The 17,832-nt window shown below is 40.7% G+C and overlaps 1 protein-coding gene across 7 annotated transcripts in view; it reads right to left on the bottom strand.

The window, feature by feature from the left end:
- The window catches only part of LOC149141334 (Phospholipid/glycerol acyltransferase family protein), a 193,081-nt gene extending 177,581 nt beyond the window's left edge, over nt 1-15,500 (bottom strand). For 4 of the 7 annotated variants that reach the window (XM_089452983.1, XM_089452984.1, XM_089452985.1 and 1 more), the window contains exon 1: nt 14,354-15,497. In XM_089452983.1, the coding sequence (XP_089309109.1) occupies nt 14,354-15,106 (753 nt within the window). In that variant the 5' untranslated portion in view covers nt 15,107-15,497. Of the gene's footprint in view, nt 1-14,353 lie in introns of all 7 variants that reach the window. The other 3 variants (XR_016265202.1, XR_016265203.1, XM_089452987.1) reach the window with 2 other exon arrangements.
- Nucleotides 15,501-17,832: the final 2,332 nt, after the last annotated feature.

Here is a 17,832-nt window from a genome sequence, read left to right as displayed (position 1 = left end):
TCCGGCTATGAAGTGACGGCACGACATGAAGATCGCGCAAAGGCAGAAGATGGAACAAAGAAGGAGTTGCATGTGCTGAAGCAACAACTCAGGAAGAACATGAAGTTGCACAGACAAACGAATGAGTTGCAACAGGAACAAGAACAGCAGTGGGTGCAACATGCACTCACGGATGAAACTGCGCCCGTACAAGTTAAGGATCCATCCCAGCAGCTGACACAGAGCAAACATGGTGAGCAGTGTTGTTGATCGCATGTAAGGGATTCAACAGCATGCATGTCGTTGAGCGCACGCATGCAATCCAACCCATTCAACACACTCACCAAGGCGAAGACAAGAAGCAAGTCCAACTGGAGTTGAACATGTACTTCGGCAAGTTGATGCGCATGACCACCAACACACACTTGAAGATCAGCACGGACACTATGCATCAGTGTGTTGCCGGTTCAACCATACCCAAGAAGACCATGTTAGCAAACAAGTTGGATGAAGGGGCCGAACCAATGCACCAGCAATGGAGGCAAGAGTTCGCTTCAGCAAGATGTCACCATGAGATGCATGCACACCATCACGGACGACCAAGCTTGGCATCATCTCACCACCTTCACCATCACAAGCATGTCAAAGAGTTGGTCTCATCACAGCGGACCGAGTGTCAGTGATGTCTTGCAAGGCTTGCTCAAGCCATGTTGTCTCACATGAGTACATGTGCATTGTAATGTTGAGTCATGTCAAGTGTAAGTCAAGTGTCAATGATTAGATGTAATAGTCATAGAGTAGGTGAAGAGTCATGAGGGTAGTTCAACTGTCACAAAGGGGAATATCAAGGGTCACCCCACCCTTTGCTATAAATAGTCCCTCATAACTCATTGTAGAGGCTTTTGGTCAGCCAAGCTTCTACTAAGACTATCTTGAAGAAGGCTTGGACAGTATTATAACGCGCCTTGGCTTCTCCACTGCACGGAGCTAGTTCATCTCTTTGGAGGAGCAGGCGGATGTGGCTATAACGTTCCACTGTTGGAGCTAGCAGGTTTACATGGTGTATTGTATGATTGTGACTTACGCTTCTTTATATAATAAGAGCCAGCACATTTTCATGCATATGTTGTTATTGTAATTGGACTGCTCCGGTTGCCTTAATGATATATGTTGTTTAACTTACGTACTTGTGTATGAACTGATTTGTATGCAATTATATGAATCTTGTTGTTAATATGTTGCATATGTTGTTAATGTTGTCACCGTCCATGTCGACTGCTCTGCCGGACATCAGACAAACCTTTCACATGAACCTTGCTGTAACAACCATCGCACTCGTCTCGAATTGATCCGTGAGTGTTGTACATGTTATCTTACCTTGCATGATGTTACTATCACATCCGAGTGGACTGCTCCGTTGGAAGCTGTGCATGTCCTTTTGTGTTGTGTGTTCCTAGCTGAGTTGGGACTGATCCCTTTCAACCTAGAACTCACCTTCACTTTCTTCTCCCTTCGAAGTGTTAGAACCTCTCATACACCTTCCTTGACTCACTGCATCAGTCACACCCCTACTATTGACAGAGTTATCTTACTTGCCTCTATGCGACATTGCGATCAAGGCATTACCTTACGACCCACTACGGGACTCCTACACCAAACGGTCTGAGGTCTAATTGGGACTTCTTACCGAGGAGATCCCCTTGACATGTTGGTGGGTCCAGCATCGTCAACATGACCCTAGTAGGTCGGGCTCGCGAGAGAACATTTAAATACTCAACTCTTAGAGCTTGGGCTTGGGCTGAAAAGGAGTTAAGTATGTATGTTAAAGAGGTTCCACAGATTGAATTGCTAGCGAACGGGTGGATTCAATTAAACTTCTCAATTTCTGACAAGGCAAAAAGGGTTGCACAAAAGGCGTGGCAAATTCATTCCACCCCGATTATTTTCAAACTCTAGACCCCCCTATTCGATGCCAAAAAGGAGAGAATGGCCATTGTGCCCATATGGGTTTGCATTCCAAGTCTTCCAACTCAATACTGGGACGAAAGGATTTTCAAAGATTTGGGAAACACCTTGGGGACCATTTTAGATTATGATTCCATATACCAAATTTATAGAAACAAATCAGTGGCAAGAGTCCTAGTCAACATAGACCTTCATGATCGTTTAGCAGAAACGATGGATGTTCGCCATGTGGAGGAGATTATTCAGTTTCTAGATTATGAAGGAGTGCCTTTTCGATGCAGAAGATGTCATGAATATGGCCATCTGGAAAAGGAATGCTCATTGCAGTTTCATCATAAGCCATATAGCACTTGTCCTATCAAATCTAAGTTGCAAGCAAGGCATACATCTAACTCTGGACTACCAACAAGCTCAGACAAAGATATGGATCTGGATTCAAGCAAAGAAGTGGTCCCTCCCCTGTCCTATCGAAATCAAAATTTATGCTCAAAGACCAAGTCCTCTTAGGGAATCGTGGATGTGGTTATGGACGTGGTGTTGGAGGAAGGTAACTCTATATCCTTATCTACCCTCTCCTATTCCATCATGTCTTTTGTTATAATGCCTTCTTCTTCTATGATGGTTTCTAGTATCTCATGGTGTTCAGCAGATTTCACTTCCTCCTCTTTATCTTACATTCGAACTATTTCTTCCACTCTTGTTGTGGCCACTTGCCCATGCTCTAAAGCCACAAAAAGTTTTTTCTTCCACAGTGGTCTTTGTCTCACAAGCCCCCTCTGAAGATACTGAAGAGGGTGACATTTTAGACAATTTGATCTAAAACCATTTTCCCTTTCTCTAAAAGCCTAGCCGGGGACCTAGGGAAACTCTCTCTCTACTCAATCCTATAAAAGTCGTGGTCGTAAATCCAATCTATCAAAAGCCAATAAAAAGGACTATGAGGAAATGGCAGCTGGCAAACAAAAATCTATCCATGGGACGCATAGAGCAATGATAGCCCTTAATGATGTTTCACAATGAAATTGCTCTCCTTCAACTGCAGGGGGGTCATGTGTCCCTCCAAAAAACGCGCTCTCAAAAGGTTGATTGACCTTGAAAAACCTAATATCATATTTTTACAAGAAACCCTGGGGAATGGTTCCAATATTTCTTTCCTACTGGAATCTATGTTTGGAGGATGTACGAAGACGATCCAGGGGACTTACCGTGGGATACCATTCCAGTTCCATAAAGGCCATAAACTCTTGGAGCATTGAGTCTAGACTAGGGTTAGATTTTTTTCAGAGGACGTGGGTACCTCTTCGACACTCATTGATATATATGGTCCCTATTTGAATCAAATAGAACTCTAGGACAAGCTAAAGATCTAGAACTTAAAGAAGTGGAGGAAGAACTCCAACATATTTCAAACGTTGGAGGGGAAGGATTCCAAATGACGTTTCCAGAGGACACCTACATAGTTTGGAGGTCAAAAGGAAAACATTTTCAGAGTCAATTGAAGCAACGGGGAGACTCAAAAGCAGAGCCATGTGGATAGAAAATGGGGATGAGAAGACAAAAAAAATTAGGCTTATGCCAAAGGTCAAAAGTTGACCAACATCATATGGACTCTTGAAGATTCGGATGGAAGAGAGCTATGTAGTTTTAAAGATCTAGCAACCTTCGGTAAGAGACACTTTCAAGGACTCTTCAAGGCAAAGGCAAGGGTAAATATTGTGGAAGTCATCAGAGTTGCACAATTCTTTCCCAATTTTGTAGAGGAGGAAGACAACCGAGAATTATTGGAGGAAGTATCGGAAGATGAGGTCCAAGTGGTATTACATTCCTTCCAAAAAGATAAAAGTCTAGGTCCTGACGAACGGGCAGTGGAGTTTTAGGACTTTTTGACATCATTGGGAAAGACTCGCTAGGAGTTGTGGAAGAATCACGCAAGGATGGATGTATCTTGCTATTCCAAAGTCAGACAACCCTTCTTCTTTCAATGATTTTCGACCTATATCCCTACACAACTGCATATACAAGGTTATAGCAAAAGTCACAACAAGGAGATTAAAGCCAATTATATCCAAATCCATCTCTCAAGAACAGTTTGGGTTTCTGGAAAGTAGGCAGATCCATGAAGCCATTGGGGTAGCTCAGGAAGTAATGTACAACATCAAGATCCAAAAGTTAAGAGGGTCAGTCATCAAGATTGATCTCTCAAAATCCTATGATCGAGTGGGTTGGCTATATATCAAACTACTTTTAACTCATGTTGGTTTTAGTCGGAAAGTGATCATGTGGATGACAATTTGTCTCCAAACAGTGTCTTTTACAGTCCTAATCAATGGTTCAGCTTCCCCTTTTTTCATGTTGAAAGGGAATTGAGGCAAGGTTGTCCTCTTTTGCCCCTTCTAATTTTACTAGTAGCAGAAGGGTTAAGCAGAATGTTGTCAGAGGCTAAAAGAAGAGGTGAGTTCCAAGGCACGATAATTGCTCATGCATTAGCAAATAGCAATCACTCACCTTCTTTTAGTGGATGATATCCTTATTTTTTGCAACAACTCTAATCATGACGTTGATAAATTATTTGAAATCCTCTCTCTTTTTGGGAAACCTATCAGAATGCTTATTAATGCCAGGAAGTCCTCCATTTCCTTCCATAATCTGAAGGAAGAAGTGTTAATTTTAGTTAACAATGGTATGTTCTATGCTTAGCACAATTACTTCAATGTTCCTTTAGCAGCCCAATGACAATTTCCAATTTAGTTTTCCAATAGCAATCACATTAACCATAAATCACATTGACAGTAATTGTAGATAGAACATAAAATAAAATGCAGAAGACAAGCCAAGACAAGAGGACACCAAATTTGGCGGATGCCAGGGAAAAACCCCAATGTGGGGAAAACCCTTTGATCAATTCTTCTTATTATTATATCAAATGTTCAGTAGAGAGAAAGAGTACAAAAAGTCAAAATTGACTTGCCAAATCTAAGTCAAAATAGGCCTGTCAAATTTGTAGTCAAACTCTGACCTAACCAAAAAGTCAAAGATGGTCAACGCAACAGTGAAACTTATCCTTCGAAACTCAATCAAAGGTAGTCAAACTCGGCCTCCAGCAGTGGTCAAAGTTAGCCCAAAACAATCATAAAATTTGCGGTCAACCTAAAGTCAACCCTGCGATCAACGCAGGTCAAAGTCCTACTTTTGCCTGGGTTCCTATGCCCAAAAATGCGGCTTGCTAAGACAAAAATTCACCTTGAAAATCAAAGTCAAAGGATGCCTAGAAAGTCAAAGTCAACGTTGGTCAAACTACAAGAAAGTTTGAAATTTTTGGCCCTATAATTTTGTTTGAAATTCATCCTCCTTTTGCCACACGTGTGAGAGGAATTGAATGCCCAATAACTGTACAAACCAATGAGAGAAGGAGAGAGAAGAATGTGTGAGTGATGATGATGCCAAATGAGGTGCGAGGTCACTCATATTTATACAAGTCGTTGAAGTTGAGGTGACCTGAACAATTTGTGCATGTGTGGGCATAAATTCAAAAACACGCTTCTTCTTGTCCAAATTAGATGATCTTTATATCAATTTTGGTCCTCTCGAAAAGAGAACTTTAATGCAGTCATCATCTCCATCAAATGAGTCGTCTAAAGTGGAATTTGGCCCTAGTTGCCAATTTTAACACTCCCTCTCAATTAGGGAGAATTCCATTTGCCAATCCATCAATCATCGTGCCATCCTGCTGTCATGTACCATCTTTGTATCTCATCTCATCTCTACTCTGTTGAACACTGATATGAATAATGAAGAAGAATCAATCGAAAGTGAGTCATAAGACCTTACCACACTCCACTGACAAAAGTCAATCCAGAGGTAGAACCTCATTCAAACTTGATCCCAGATCAAGTTGTTGAACACCATGCATCCTAGACTTAAGGAGTACGGTAGTACACGATGCGTCCATCGGTAGTGCTATGGTCCCTATCCACTTTTCCCAACTCATTGGCCAGATGAGAGGTACTTCCCATTAGTTACATGGGTAAGATGTATGTTGGGGCATCAGCAGGAGAAGGTGAACCACTCATCTGCTCATATGCCAAAGGAAAAGGTGAACCACTCATCCTATGCATATGTCAATTGTAGGGGAAGGTGAACCACTCACCCTACACACATGTGTCATCAATCGTAGGGGAAGGTGAACCACTCACCCTACACACATGTCAACCATCATGGGGTATCACAGGGGAAGGTGAACCACTCACCCTGTACACAATGCACCAATAGGGGAAGGTGAACCACTCACCCTATGGTCACTCATAGCTCCAAGAAGTACCTCAAGCCCCAAGAGCTCCCAGAGCTCAATGTCCAACTTAAGCAGGACCGTCATGCGAGGGTCTTTCCACAATTCCAAGTCTCTCTCAGAAGGCTAAGAATTTGACCTCCCCTAAGGGCTTTTTAAGGATATCTACGACCTACTCATCAGCCCTAATGTGTTGGAGCCTTATTGATCCCCGTTGTACCATATCCCGGAGAAAGTGGCACCTGATATCAATGTGCTTGGAGCGGTTGTGGAACACAAGATTCTCTGAAAGGCAAATCCCACTCTAGTTGTCGCAAAAGATCACGATGATATCCAGCACGTGCTCAAATAGCTCACTAAAGAGCTTCCTCAACCAAACAACTTCAAAACTGGCCATACTAGCTACAATGTATTCGACCTTGTCGGTGCTTAAAATAGCTGATTTTTGCTTCCTGCTCATCCACGAAATCGAAGCAGGCCCCAATGAGAAGCAACATCCTGATGTGCTCTTTCGATCCACCACACTGCCAGCCCAATCAGCATTAGTATATCCATGTAGCTTCAAATTCTCAGTAGTGTATCTCAATCCATAATTGATTGTGCCACGGAGATATCTCAAGATATTTTTAGCAACAATCCAATATATGTGATGAGGCTCGACCATAAATTGACTCAACGTATTCACAACGAAGCATATGTCCGGACGAGAGTTTACTAAGAACACTAGGGCCCCCACAAGTTCTCTATATTCAGAGGAGTTTGCCGATTCGGGCCCAATAGCACTACCACATAGCTTCTTGAAGTTGAGTTCCATGGAGTAGACACAGATTTGTAATCCACCATCCCACATCTCTCGAGCAACTTCACAATGTATTTTCCTTGAGAAAGGAAAATCTCACCTGGCTTTTGCCAGACCTCCAAGGCTAGGAAGTAGTGCATCAGTCCTAGGTCCTTCATCTCGAACTCGAAAGCCAACTCCCTCTTGCATTGATAAATGAGAGGATCTACACCTATCAGAAAGAGATCATCTACATAAAGGACCAAAATGAGAGGCATGTCCTTTTCAACCTTGAAGTATAGGTTAGGATCAACATCACTCCTTGTAAATCCCAACTTCATAAGATAGTTATCAATCCTCTCATACCAAGCCCTAGGGGCTTGCTTCAACCCATAAAGGGCTTTCTTCAACTTGCATACATGTGTCCTTCGATCTTGTACTTTGAACCCCTGAGGTTGTTCCAAGTAGACTTCCTCCTTAAGCGAGCCATGCAAGAAAGCAGTCTTAACGTCCATTTGATGTAGGCTCCATCCTTGAGAGCCAGTGAGAGCAATAATAGATCGGATAGTGGTATGTCGGGCAACTGGTGCAAATATCTCGTCATAATCCACTCCCTTTTGAGAGAAGCCTCAGCACTCCCATCTGCTCCATGTTTGATTTTGTATAGCCATTTTGAGGTGACCACGGACTTGTCCTTCAGTCTAGGCACCACATCCCAGACACCATTTTTCATGATAGATTCATATTGCTCATTCATCACATCCTTCCGAACCTGGTGATTTACGGCTTCTTCGAACGTACATGGCTCAGTTTTAACAATAAAACTCATGGTAGCTAAGTACCTTTGATACCTGTTCAGCTTCTTACTTTCATGGAATGTCCCTCTTGGAGCAATATGTTTTTCAACATCTTCAAGAGTACCTTTGAGCCACAAAGGTCTTTTCATTGAGGTAGAGAGATCACCAAGAGGTGGATCAATGGGATCCATCGGGCATAGGCTCATCTGTCGGAGGTTCATCTTGTTTTTCTACAACATAATCATTATCCTTCCTTAGAATGGGGAGATCTTTGGCTTTCCCAAGGGCAGTGTCTTTATCTAAGGTGACATCATGGGTTACTTCCACATCTCTTTAACCAAACACATATATTCTATATGCCTTTGAATTTTCACTGTAGCCCACAAATATACCTTTCTTCCCAAATGCTTCCAACTTGTTTCTTTTCTCTTTAGGCACATGAAAATACATGGGACAACCAAAAATTCTAAAATGAGAAACATCAAGTTTCTTACCAGAGAAGACCTCCTCGGGAGTCTTGAAATCCAATGCTTGATGCAGGCTCCTATTTTGAACATACACGACAATGTTGGCAGCTTCTCCCCATAAGAACTTCGGTAGACCTTGATCATGGAGCATGGCACGGGTGGCTTCCATAATTGTTTGATTCTTTCTTTCAGCAACTCCATTTTGCTCAGGAGTGTATGGAACGGTTGTCTCCCTCTTAATGCCAGCCTCTCTGCAAAAGTCATTGAATTCATTTGATTCATATTCAGTTACATTATTGGTCCTTAATATTTTGATCATCTTCCTTGTTTGATTCTCCACCAAGGCATTGAAAGAACGGAACCATTTGAAAACTTCATCCTTCTTTTTCAAGAAATAGATCCATGTTTTGCGAGAGAAGTCATCCACAAAAAGTACATAGTATAAGTATCCTCCCAATGATGTTACAAGCAACATACTAAATAGGTCAAAGTGGACCAATTGAAGAATATCGATAGTTTGGCTTTCACTTGAAGGGAATGGTCCCCTTGTAAGTTTCCCAGCTGCACAACCTTGACAAACTCCTTCATGATTCATGTTGAAGTCGAGCATACTTGTGCCATAGCTCAGATTGAATTGAAGCATCGCAAGTCAAGGCTCCCAAAGGACTTCCTCCAACTTAATAAAGACCAGCAACCCTAAAGCCATGTGTGAATGCATCTTTAGGGTTTCTTTTCCAAATATGTACCTTTCCATCAATGAATGCTACCTTGGAGCCTTTATCTTCCATCGCAGAAATAGACACCAGGTTCTTCTTCCAATCAGGCACATAAAATACTTCTTATAGATGAATGGTTTGACCTTGATTTAAGTGAAGAGTGACAATACCTATCCCTTTCACGGGGTAGGTGGCATTATCTCCAAGTATGATCTCCAAATTAGTCTTATTTTCAATCAAATTTGAGAGGGCCTCTTTGTACCCAGTGAAGTGCCTTGAGGCTCCACAATCAATCAACTAATGATCCAAAGTATCCGGAGGAGAGGCAGTACATAGAGCAGAAATAAGATAAAATTCCTTTTGTTTTTCTACAACATTACTTTCCTCATACCTAGAGTTTCTCGTCCTTTTGGGAGGTCGACCATTTCCCAATCGAGCAGCGGGAGCATTCCTCTTTCCTTTATTGTTGAACCTATTGTTCCTTTGATTGCCATTGCCTTTGAAATTGTTGTTGTCATTGTCGTCATCCCTTGCAGAATTCTTCTCGTGAGGACATTCTCTAACATAGTGGCTGAATCCGTTACAATTGTAGCACCTTCCTTTCCTTCCTTCTTTGAATCATTCCTTGAATCCTTGACCCTGTCTCCTTGGACCAGCATTATTTTTCCTCTTAGCATGAGCAGAGAAAACAGTAGGTTCATTTCCATTTGAAGGCTTGTCTCTCTCCATCATCCTCGTCTCCTCTTGAGTGCATCTAGCCAATAATTCATTGAAACTAGGAATCCTATCATTTTTGAGAATTGTGGTGTTAAACACGTCCCATGTTCTTGAAAGAACCCCAAGTGCAATGAGAGTGAGCTCCCTGTCAGCAATAACTTCTCCAATAGATAGAAGGTCATTCTTGATTTGTGTGATCCTCATGAAGTAGGATTGGATAGACTCCCCTTTATCCATCTTGATGTCCTTCAACTTGTTTTTGAGAAAGAGGATTTGATTTGCATTGTTCACTTTGAACATCCCAACCAGCTTATCATATATCTCCTTAGAAGTTCCCAAATCATAAATATAAGCAACCAAATGCTTTTGAATAGAGTCAACCAATATTTTCTTTTCTTTGTCCTCACCATTTCTATACTTCGTCTTAGCAGCAGCTGGTGCATTTGAAGGAGGCTCCACCACTTTTCCCTACACATAGTCCAATACTTCATGCTCCTCCAAAGTCAGGTCCAAAGTCATCTTCCATGCATGATAGTCAGATTTGTCATTGAGCTTGTCCTCAGTCTTGAAGTAAGATGAAGAAGCCATTGAAACTTGTCCAATAAATCTTTCTTGGTGATTGCTTTTCTCTCTCTTGCTTGGGCTTTGTCTTCACCTGAGCTTTGAAACCATGTTAATTTTAGTTAACAATGGTATGTTCTATGCCTAGCACAATGACTTCAATGTTCCTTTAGCAGCCCAATGACAATTTCCAATAGCAATCACATTACCCATAATCACATTCGCAGTTACTATAGATAGAACATAAAATAAAATGCAAAAGACAAGCCATGACAAGAGGGCATCAGATTTGGTGGATGCCAAGGAAGAACGTCAATGTGGGGAAAGCCCTTTGATCAATTCTTCTTATTATTATATCAAATGTTCAGCAAAGAGAGAGAGTACAAAAAGTCAAAATTAACTTGCCAAATCGAAGTCAAAAGAGCCTTGTCAAATCTGCAGTCAAACTCAGCCCTAACCAAAAAGTCAAAGATGGTCAACACAACAGTGAAACTCAGCCTCCAGCAGCAGTCCAAATCAGCCCAAAACAATCATAAAATTTGCGGTCAAACTTGGTCAACCTGAAGTCAACCCTGCGGTCAACACGGGTCAAAGTCCTCCTTTTTCCTCAGTTCCTATGCCCAAAAATGTAGCCTGCTGAGGCAGAAATTCACCCTAAAAATCAAAGTCAAAGCCAACACTAGTCGACGCTGGTCAAACTGCAGGAAAGTTTGAAATTTTTGACCCTATAATTATGTCTAAAATTCATCCTCCTTTGCCACATGTATGAGAGAAATTGAATGCCCAATAGTTGTACGAACTAATGAGAGGAGAGAGAAGAATGTGTGAGTGATGATGATGCCAAATGAGGTGAGAGGTCACTTGTATTTATACAAGTCGTTGAGGGTGAAGTGACACGTCCATTGGGCTTCATGAGCCTACATGATGATGTGGCCAACCTAAACAATTTGCATGTGTGGGCATAAATTCAAAAACACACTTCTACTTTTCCAAATTAGATGATCTTTATACAATTTTGGTCCTCTTGAAAAGATGAATTTAATGCAATCATCATCTCCATCAAATGCGTTGTCTAAAGTGGAATTTGGCCCTAGTTGCCAATTCTAACAAGAAAAAGTACAACACTCCCAAGTTGTTTTTCCTCATAAATTAAGAACCTCGACAAAGGCCTAAAATATTTGGGCTTTCACCTAAAGCCAAATTGTTATGGAATAGAGGACTAGTTATGGCTAATTGCCAAGCTCGAAAAAGATTAACATGTTGGAGCCGATGGTTATCGAGAGCAAGTTGTTTAGTTCTAGTCAAGTCTGTGTTGAAGGCCTTTTCAGTTTACTGGATGTCTCTTGCTTGTATTCCCAAATGCATTCTAGAAAGGATAAGAAGGATCTTATTTAAATTCTTATGGGCAATGACCCAAGACAAAATGTACTCCCGTGGGTTAATTGGTCAAAAATTGCTACTCCTAAACTTCTTGGGGGTTGGGGACTAAAAAACATTTTTCTCTTCTAAACAGCATTGGCGGCCAAGTGTGGGTGGAGATTACTCTCAAAACATGGCCTTTGGACTTCGGTGATCTACCACAAATACATAGCGCCAACTTGCCAAGCTCCCTAGAGGATTGGGTCAGAAGACCGGACAAACAATGTTCCAACATCTCTGTGATATGGAGATCGGTGCTAAATTCATTTGATCTTATTGATGCGGGCCTTGCTTGGCGGATAGGGAATGGCACTAAAGTTAGAATTGGCTCAGATCCATGGCCTGGCAGCGACATGAGGCACATTCTCCCTCAACCTTTAATTGATTTCCTTCGAGACAAAGGCATTTCGAAACTCTCTCATTTAGATAATCCTGATAACACAACATTGTGGCACCAAGGTTGGAAATCAACTAGAGATTTGGGTCTAGAGGATGTATATCATCAGGGATGGAATCAATATCTGAAAGCTCTTTCTGCAGGACACATCAGATTGGCAGACAGGGAGGATGAGCTTGTTTGGGCTCTCTCACCATTAGAGGAGTACATTCAAAAAGTAGGATACATTCATCTCAATGCGACCAAAATAAATGGTGCGCTCAAATGGTGGTGGAAATCAATCTGGCGCTCAAAATGTTCAGCCAAGGCACACATCTTCATGTGGTGCATTCTTGAATCTAAAGTTCTGACCTGGGATATTCCTCAAAGGAGATTCATGATTGGCCCTGGTTGGTGCCCTCTGTGCAAGGCTCATGAGGAATTGATATCGCATTTGTTCTTGGAATGCCCTTTTTCCTCTCAGGTTTGGTTTTCTTGTAAATCGGTTCTAGGACATCATTGTCAATGGATTGGTGCCATGGTTGAGGAATCCTAGCGGTCCTAGTTTTTATCACCACATACAAGAATGTTCAAATCCATTCCATTAATTATTTGTTGGGGGATATGGATTGCAAGAAATAAAGCTATATTTCAGGATTTACCCTCATCGCCTAAGTGGGTGACTGCCGAAGGGTTGGCAATATTGGCACATTTTACGCAAATAAAAGACTCCCACCCTCTTCGTTGTGTTATTGAGGAAGCCCCCGATGTCTCACACCCTTGGGCTTATTTCGATGGTGCGTGTCAAGGTGATGATCATATGTGTGGTGGCAGAATTATCCTTCATCTTTTCAAATCTCACTCCTTCCACATAAAAATGGGATTAGACAGGGCCACAAATAATCAAGCTGAATTTTGTCCTACAAAACCTGCTTGCCTTTGCAAAGGAAAAAGGAGTCGCACACTAACAAATTTATGGCGATTCAATGCTTGTGATAAACTGGATCAAAAAAGTTCAGCAGTGCTGGAATCTTGTATTGTCCCTATATTAGAGGAGATATTCTGGCTAATGGATACATGTGAAAGTATTTCATGCTTTCATATTTGCAGGGAGCGGAATGTAGCAGTTGACCGGCTATCAAAAGCTGGAGTCTTGCTAGACAAAGGATTATGGCAGATCTCAGAGCGGCGGGAGGAAGAAAATTTTGAGTACTACCACAGACCCTTTGTAGAGAGACTTGAGCCACAGGGTCCACAGTAACAGCAATCTACTTACTACATAACTCCTTTTTTTTTTTGCTTTAGCTCATATATGGCTGTTAAACATGAGACATATAACAGTCCCATAACATGTACATTTTAGTTTTTCTACTCGGATGATATAAAGATTGCCATAAAAGTTATTTGTAGATAATTAAAAGAAGACAATCTGGGCTATGAGGCCACCGAAGCTAAATGTATTTTCAGAACTATATGAATCAGAAGACTCTTGAAAGAGTACTGTCATAAAGTGTATATGCAGAATGTAATTTCGTATCTTTTACTAATGAAAGGAAATTATGGTTCTTTTCTAAAGAAAAAAATAATAAGGCCCAGCCTGCTAGAAGCTTCGCATGGTTTGGCAACGCACTACACAAGTGCAAAAGGTGGAAATGGATGTAACCCACCTAAGGCAGCTCCTCCATTTCCAGGGAATCAAATCTCGCTCAATTGCAGAGATGCAAAAGGTCGAACACGTCATCAGGCTGGCCGTGCAGTCCAGGAGCAGAGGGGAAAAAAGGCATAGCTGGCACCCTCTGCCTCCACAGCACAACGACAAGTTCCCTACACTTGTACTTGCCATTTCTGATTCTAAATAACCACCGACCCTCGCAATGATGGCTAGGGGCCAATCACCAAGGACCATGATCATCCGCCTCCCAATGTTGGGCTCTTCCCGACAGCTGTTTGATGTTAGACTTATGTTTTATTGACCTAGGTTTGTTTGATGTTATGTTTTGTGATCAACTTCTTATGTTACTTGTTATGCCCAAGGGGCTCGGTTTAATTTAGAAAGCATTTTTTATTTGTAACCGGCCCAATTTCAGCTTTTGCTATTGCGAGTGGTGACTCTGCGGCCTGTGGAGCATGTTATGCAATCATCTATGGTTCTGAGTTTGAAAGGACCAAACCATTGAAACAAATCAATTGCAGATAATTAACATAGAATGTAGGTCTAACATCAGAAGAGCCTGACCAAATAAAGCGGTTATCGAAAACAAAGAGTAAACAAGATTGAAAAACAAGTACTTACCTCTCTCACCCGCTTCACACAGAGGCCGTCTTGGGAATGAATGGCAGGATCAGGTATTCTGCTGGTCTCCGTAATCCAATAAAAACCCAGGGTAAAAAGCAGAGCCCTGGAAAGAAAACGCCCAGACGCAACTATAATGGCCCTCCTGATTCCCGACATGTGAGCATAATCCTCCTGATCATCTTCCCGGTTGGGAGCGGAGAAGAGGGTACAGAGCTTACAAATGATATAATAGATGAGCAGAATGATGAACCCCAATACCAATCTGATGGGAAGCAGGGTGATCAATGCAATTAGCAGAATAGCCTTCTCCTTCAAAGGCAGCGGACCCTTCCCCATTGTACCATATATGTCATGCCTCACATATGCAGCATACTTGGCTTCCATCTCCTTCAAAGCCTCTGGAGAAACAGTTGCTGATCCTTGAACATTAAAACTGTCTACTTTCCTCTCCCCATCGGAGGAAGGGGATGCTTCAAATTCATGTGACAACGGAAATTTCTGAGCTTTGGACAAGAGGGGTGCCTGGTCCCCGACGATGGATTTGGATGATGGCGAATCCAATTCCAAATTTTTCAGAGTCAGGGATTCCTGTTTGATTACAGCTGTAGCTGTGGACGCCTCCTCCACCGAAGCCACAGAATTTTCATTTTCCAATAATGGTTGTGTCTGATCACTTGATAACAACTCCGTGTTTTTCTCCTCCATTTTCATCTGGTTTTGTTCGGAGTCCATTATAAAGATTTGGGTCATTGCAATGGCATTAACCGACTGGATCTACTCCGAATCCATGCAATTCTCCCCCAGTAGGCCTAAGAATCCAAAATAAAAATAAAAGCTTGTACTTTACTTATGCATCTCCCTCTCGACTTAGAGAAGCAAGAGGGTCTGGGGATTGCTTGGGGCAAAGCTGAGAATTGTTTGCTGACTCAACTTTCTGTGGGAGTCATGCGGAGATGCCGTCCGAATGGATGCTGCATCGGATGGCTGCCTTGGCCGAACTGTTTTCTGTGAGCAAAGCAATTCTAATATCCAGAATTCTCTACTTATATATAGATAAGTCTTCCGACAAAAGCTATCGGCACTGCTCTCGAAAGAGAAATCACCATGCATCAATTTGCGTCTTTAACTGCCGCAAGAATTCAACAAACCGGACCGGGTGAGGACCTTCTGAATGGTAGGCCATACTTCATGTAAAATATATTAACATAGGATCAATATTCTTCATGTAAACATATGTTATAATTTTTATTTTGTTATTTATTGAATTTTTATATATTTCCAAAGGTTTAGTTTCACCCTCCAAATGGGTTGGGTGCCGTCTGGCCAACAAATAAATTTTATGCCATTGGGCTGTATTGAGCGGTGCCTATATATGTCCACTGTTGGATTTTGGCCTTGGCAAAATGGGCATATACAGTCGTCACGGCTCAATTAAAATCTGATAGCATAAGATTTATTTCTTTCTGTGTCATTTGGGCTAATGACTTACATTTCTAAAAATGTGGTTGCACCCTCCAAATGGGTTTGAGTGTGATAGGGTAGCATTGCTCTATCCTCTCATCTAAGGTAGAGTCAATTCACCCTAACTTGGGGGAAGTTGACAATAATGGATGCTCACTAATTTTGGGGAAAGTTGACAAGAGTGGATGCCTCTTAACTTTTATATATGATTTTGGGGAAAGTTGACAGTGGTGGATGCCTTTTAAGTTTTGGGGTGGACAATGTTATATATGATTTTGAGATAGATATGAAAGGAATATATGGACAAAGGAAATTAAAATCATTTTTATATAAAGAAATGAAATTAAAATCATCTATTTTAATGTGAAAAAATGTAAAATAAAGTCAGGAAAAAAATATTAATTGTGAGTTGTCAAAAGTTAACTCAACTATGTGTGGACAATATTATATATGATTTCGAAATAGATATAAAAGGATTATATATAGAAAGAAAATTAAAATCATGCAAAAATGTAAAATAAAATAGGAAAAAGGATATTAATTGTGAGTTATCAAAAGTCAATGTGTTTATTTTATTTATTTTTAATAATAAATCAATATTAAAAATTTTGTATTGATGTTTGTTAGATTAAAATAATAAATATTAAAAAAATAATTAAAAACTTGTGGCGGTTGGGGTTATTTTGAGTGGTTGGGAAGAAGGAATGGAATCCTTCCCACCTAGGTTCAATTCTCGCAAGTGAGGTGATGGATGTTGACAATATTGACCGTATATGTATATTCCTCATATGGAATATATGGAATATATAGCATTGTACTTGTCAAAAAATGGTAATAATAATTTGTAATGGTGTTCATTACATTAAAAGTAATAAAGCATTTCACAATTTAATATAGGGGTCACGTTATCTTACATTACAAAAAAATATCATAAATTTAACTTAAATATGGATTTATCCAGTATTGAGAGGAATCAAAAAAAATTAAGTGGTTTTTTTTATCATTTAATATGAATAAATTAATACATGACATGGAATTAAATGATTTAAAACAAAACAAACAAACATGTTTGCCAAGGCTAACACAATCCTTAGCCACTTTGTGTAATGGGCGAGCAAATAAGAAGGGGGGGAGGGGAGCGGGAATGTGAACTCCCCCGCAATCCATATGATAAATGTCTTATGAAAACGGTTTATGACACAATGATATACGAGATTCAAGCATTGTCATCATGTCAAAGTGATGAATAACTACGGCACGATTCACTAAGCCCTTTTAATGGTAGCAATTCGAGTGTTCTTTGTGGCTAGTTGGCTAAGTGTAGTGGTCACTTTCCTAAGTCTGTTGGTCACATTTTTGTAGTGGTCACTTTCCTAAGTGCAGTGGAAAGAATTCCTAGAAATACATCTATTATCCACTAGAAGATTTCTTTTCCTAAAGCAAATAATTAATTCTTATGCTAATATGAGATAGTTGCATACTAACATAACTTGAAACAAGCATGAAAGAAACAATGACATGAGGAAATAAATAGAAGCATAATAACAAGTCATGAATTCACCACACATGCAAGGAGAAGAACAGCATCACGCTTTACCCCAGAGATTGTTGTATTATATTGCAAGAAGTGAATAGAATCATGCAGAGTCTCCTCAAGCACAATAGCTCGTATTACATGATACAATATGAGAGCATATATCCTCATTATATAGAGAGTTGGGAGCAAATCCCAAGGAAAAATAAGTCAAGTTCGATGTGGAAAAGATAGAGACATCATAGCAAAGTTGAATTCCATATGTGCACATCAAGGGAAATTGAATTCCATATATGGCATAGTAAGCTCATCCATGAGTGAATCCAAGTATTGTGATAAATCCAGTCAACAAATGAAAACTCAAACTAAGTGATGCCACATATGTAGATGATCCCCAGATAGTTCTGCGTGATTCCTCCATGAACTGCATGATTCCTCCATGTGCAACTCGTAGTCCTCAAGAGTGAGTAGAAGAACCTGA

The sequence above is a fragment of the Pinus tabuliformis genome, chromosome X, assembly GCF_031772625.1.
Source record: "Pinus tabuliformis cultivar Carrire ecotype Pingquan chromosome X, CPIR1, whole genome shotgun sequence".
Classification (NCBI taxonomy): domain Eukaryota; kingdom Viridiplantae; phylum Streptophyta; class Pinopsida; order Pinales; family Pinaceae; genus Pinus; species Pinus tabuliformis.
Note: the sequence above shows the minus strand (reverse complement) of the source record. Positions and strands in the feature narration are given on the sequence as shown.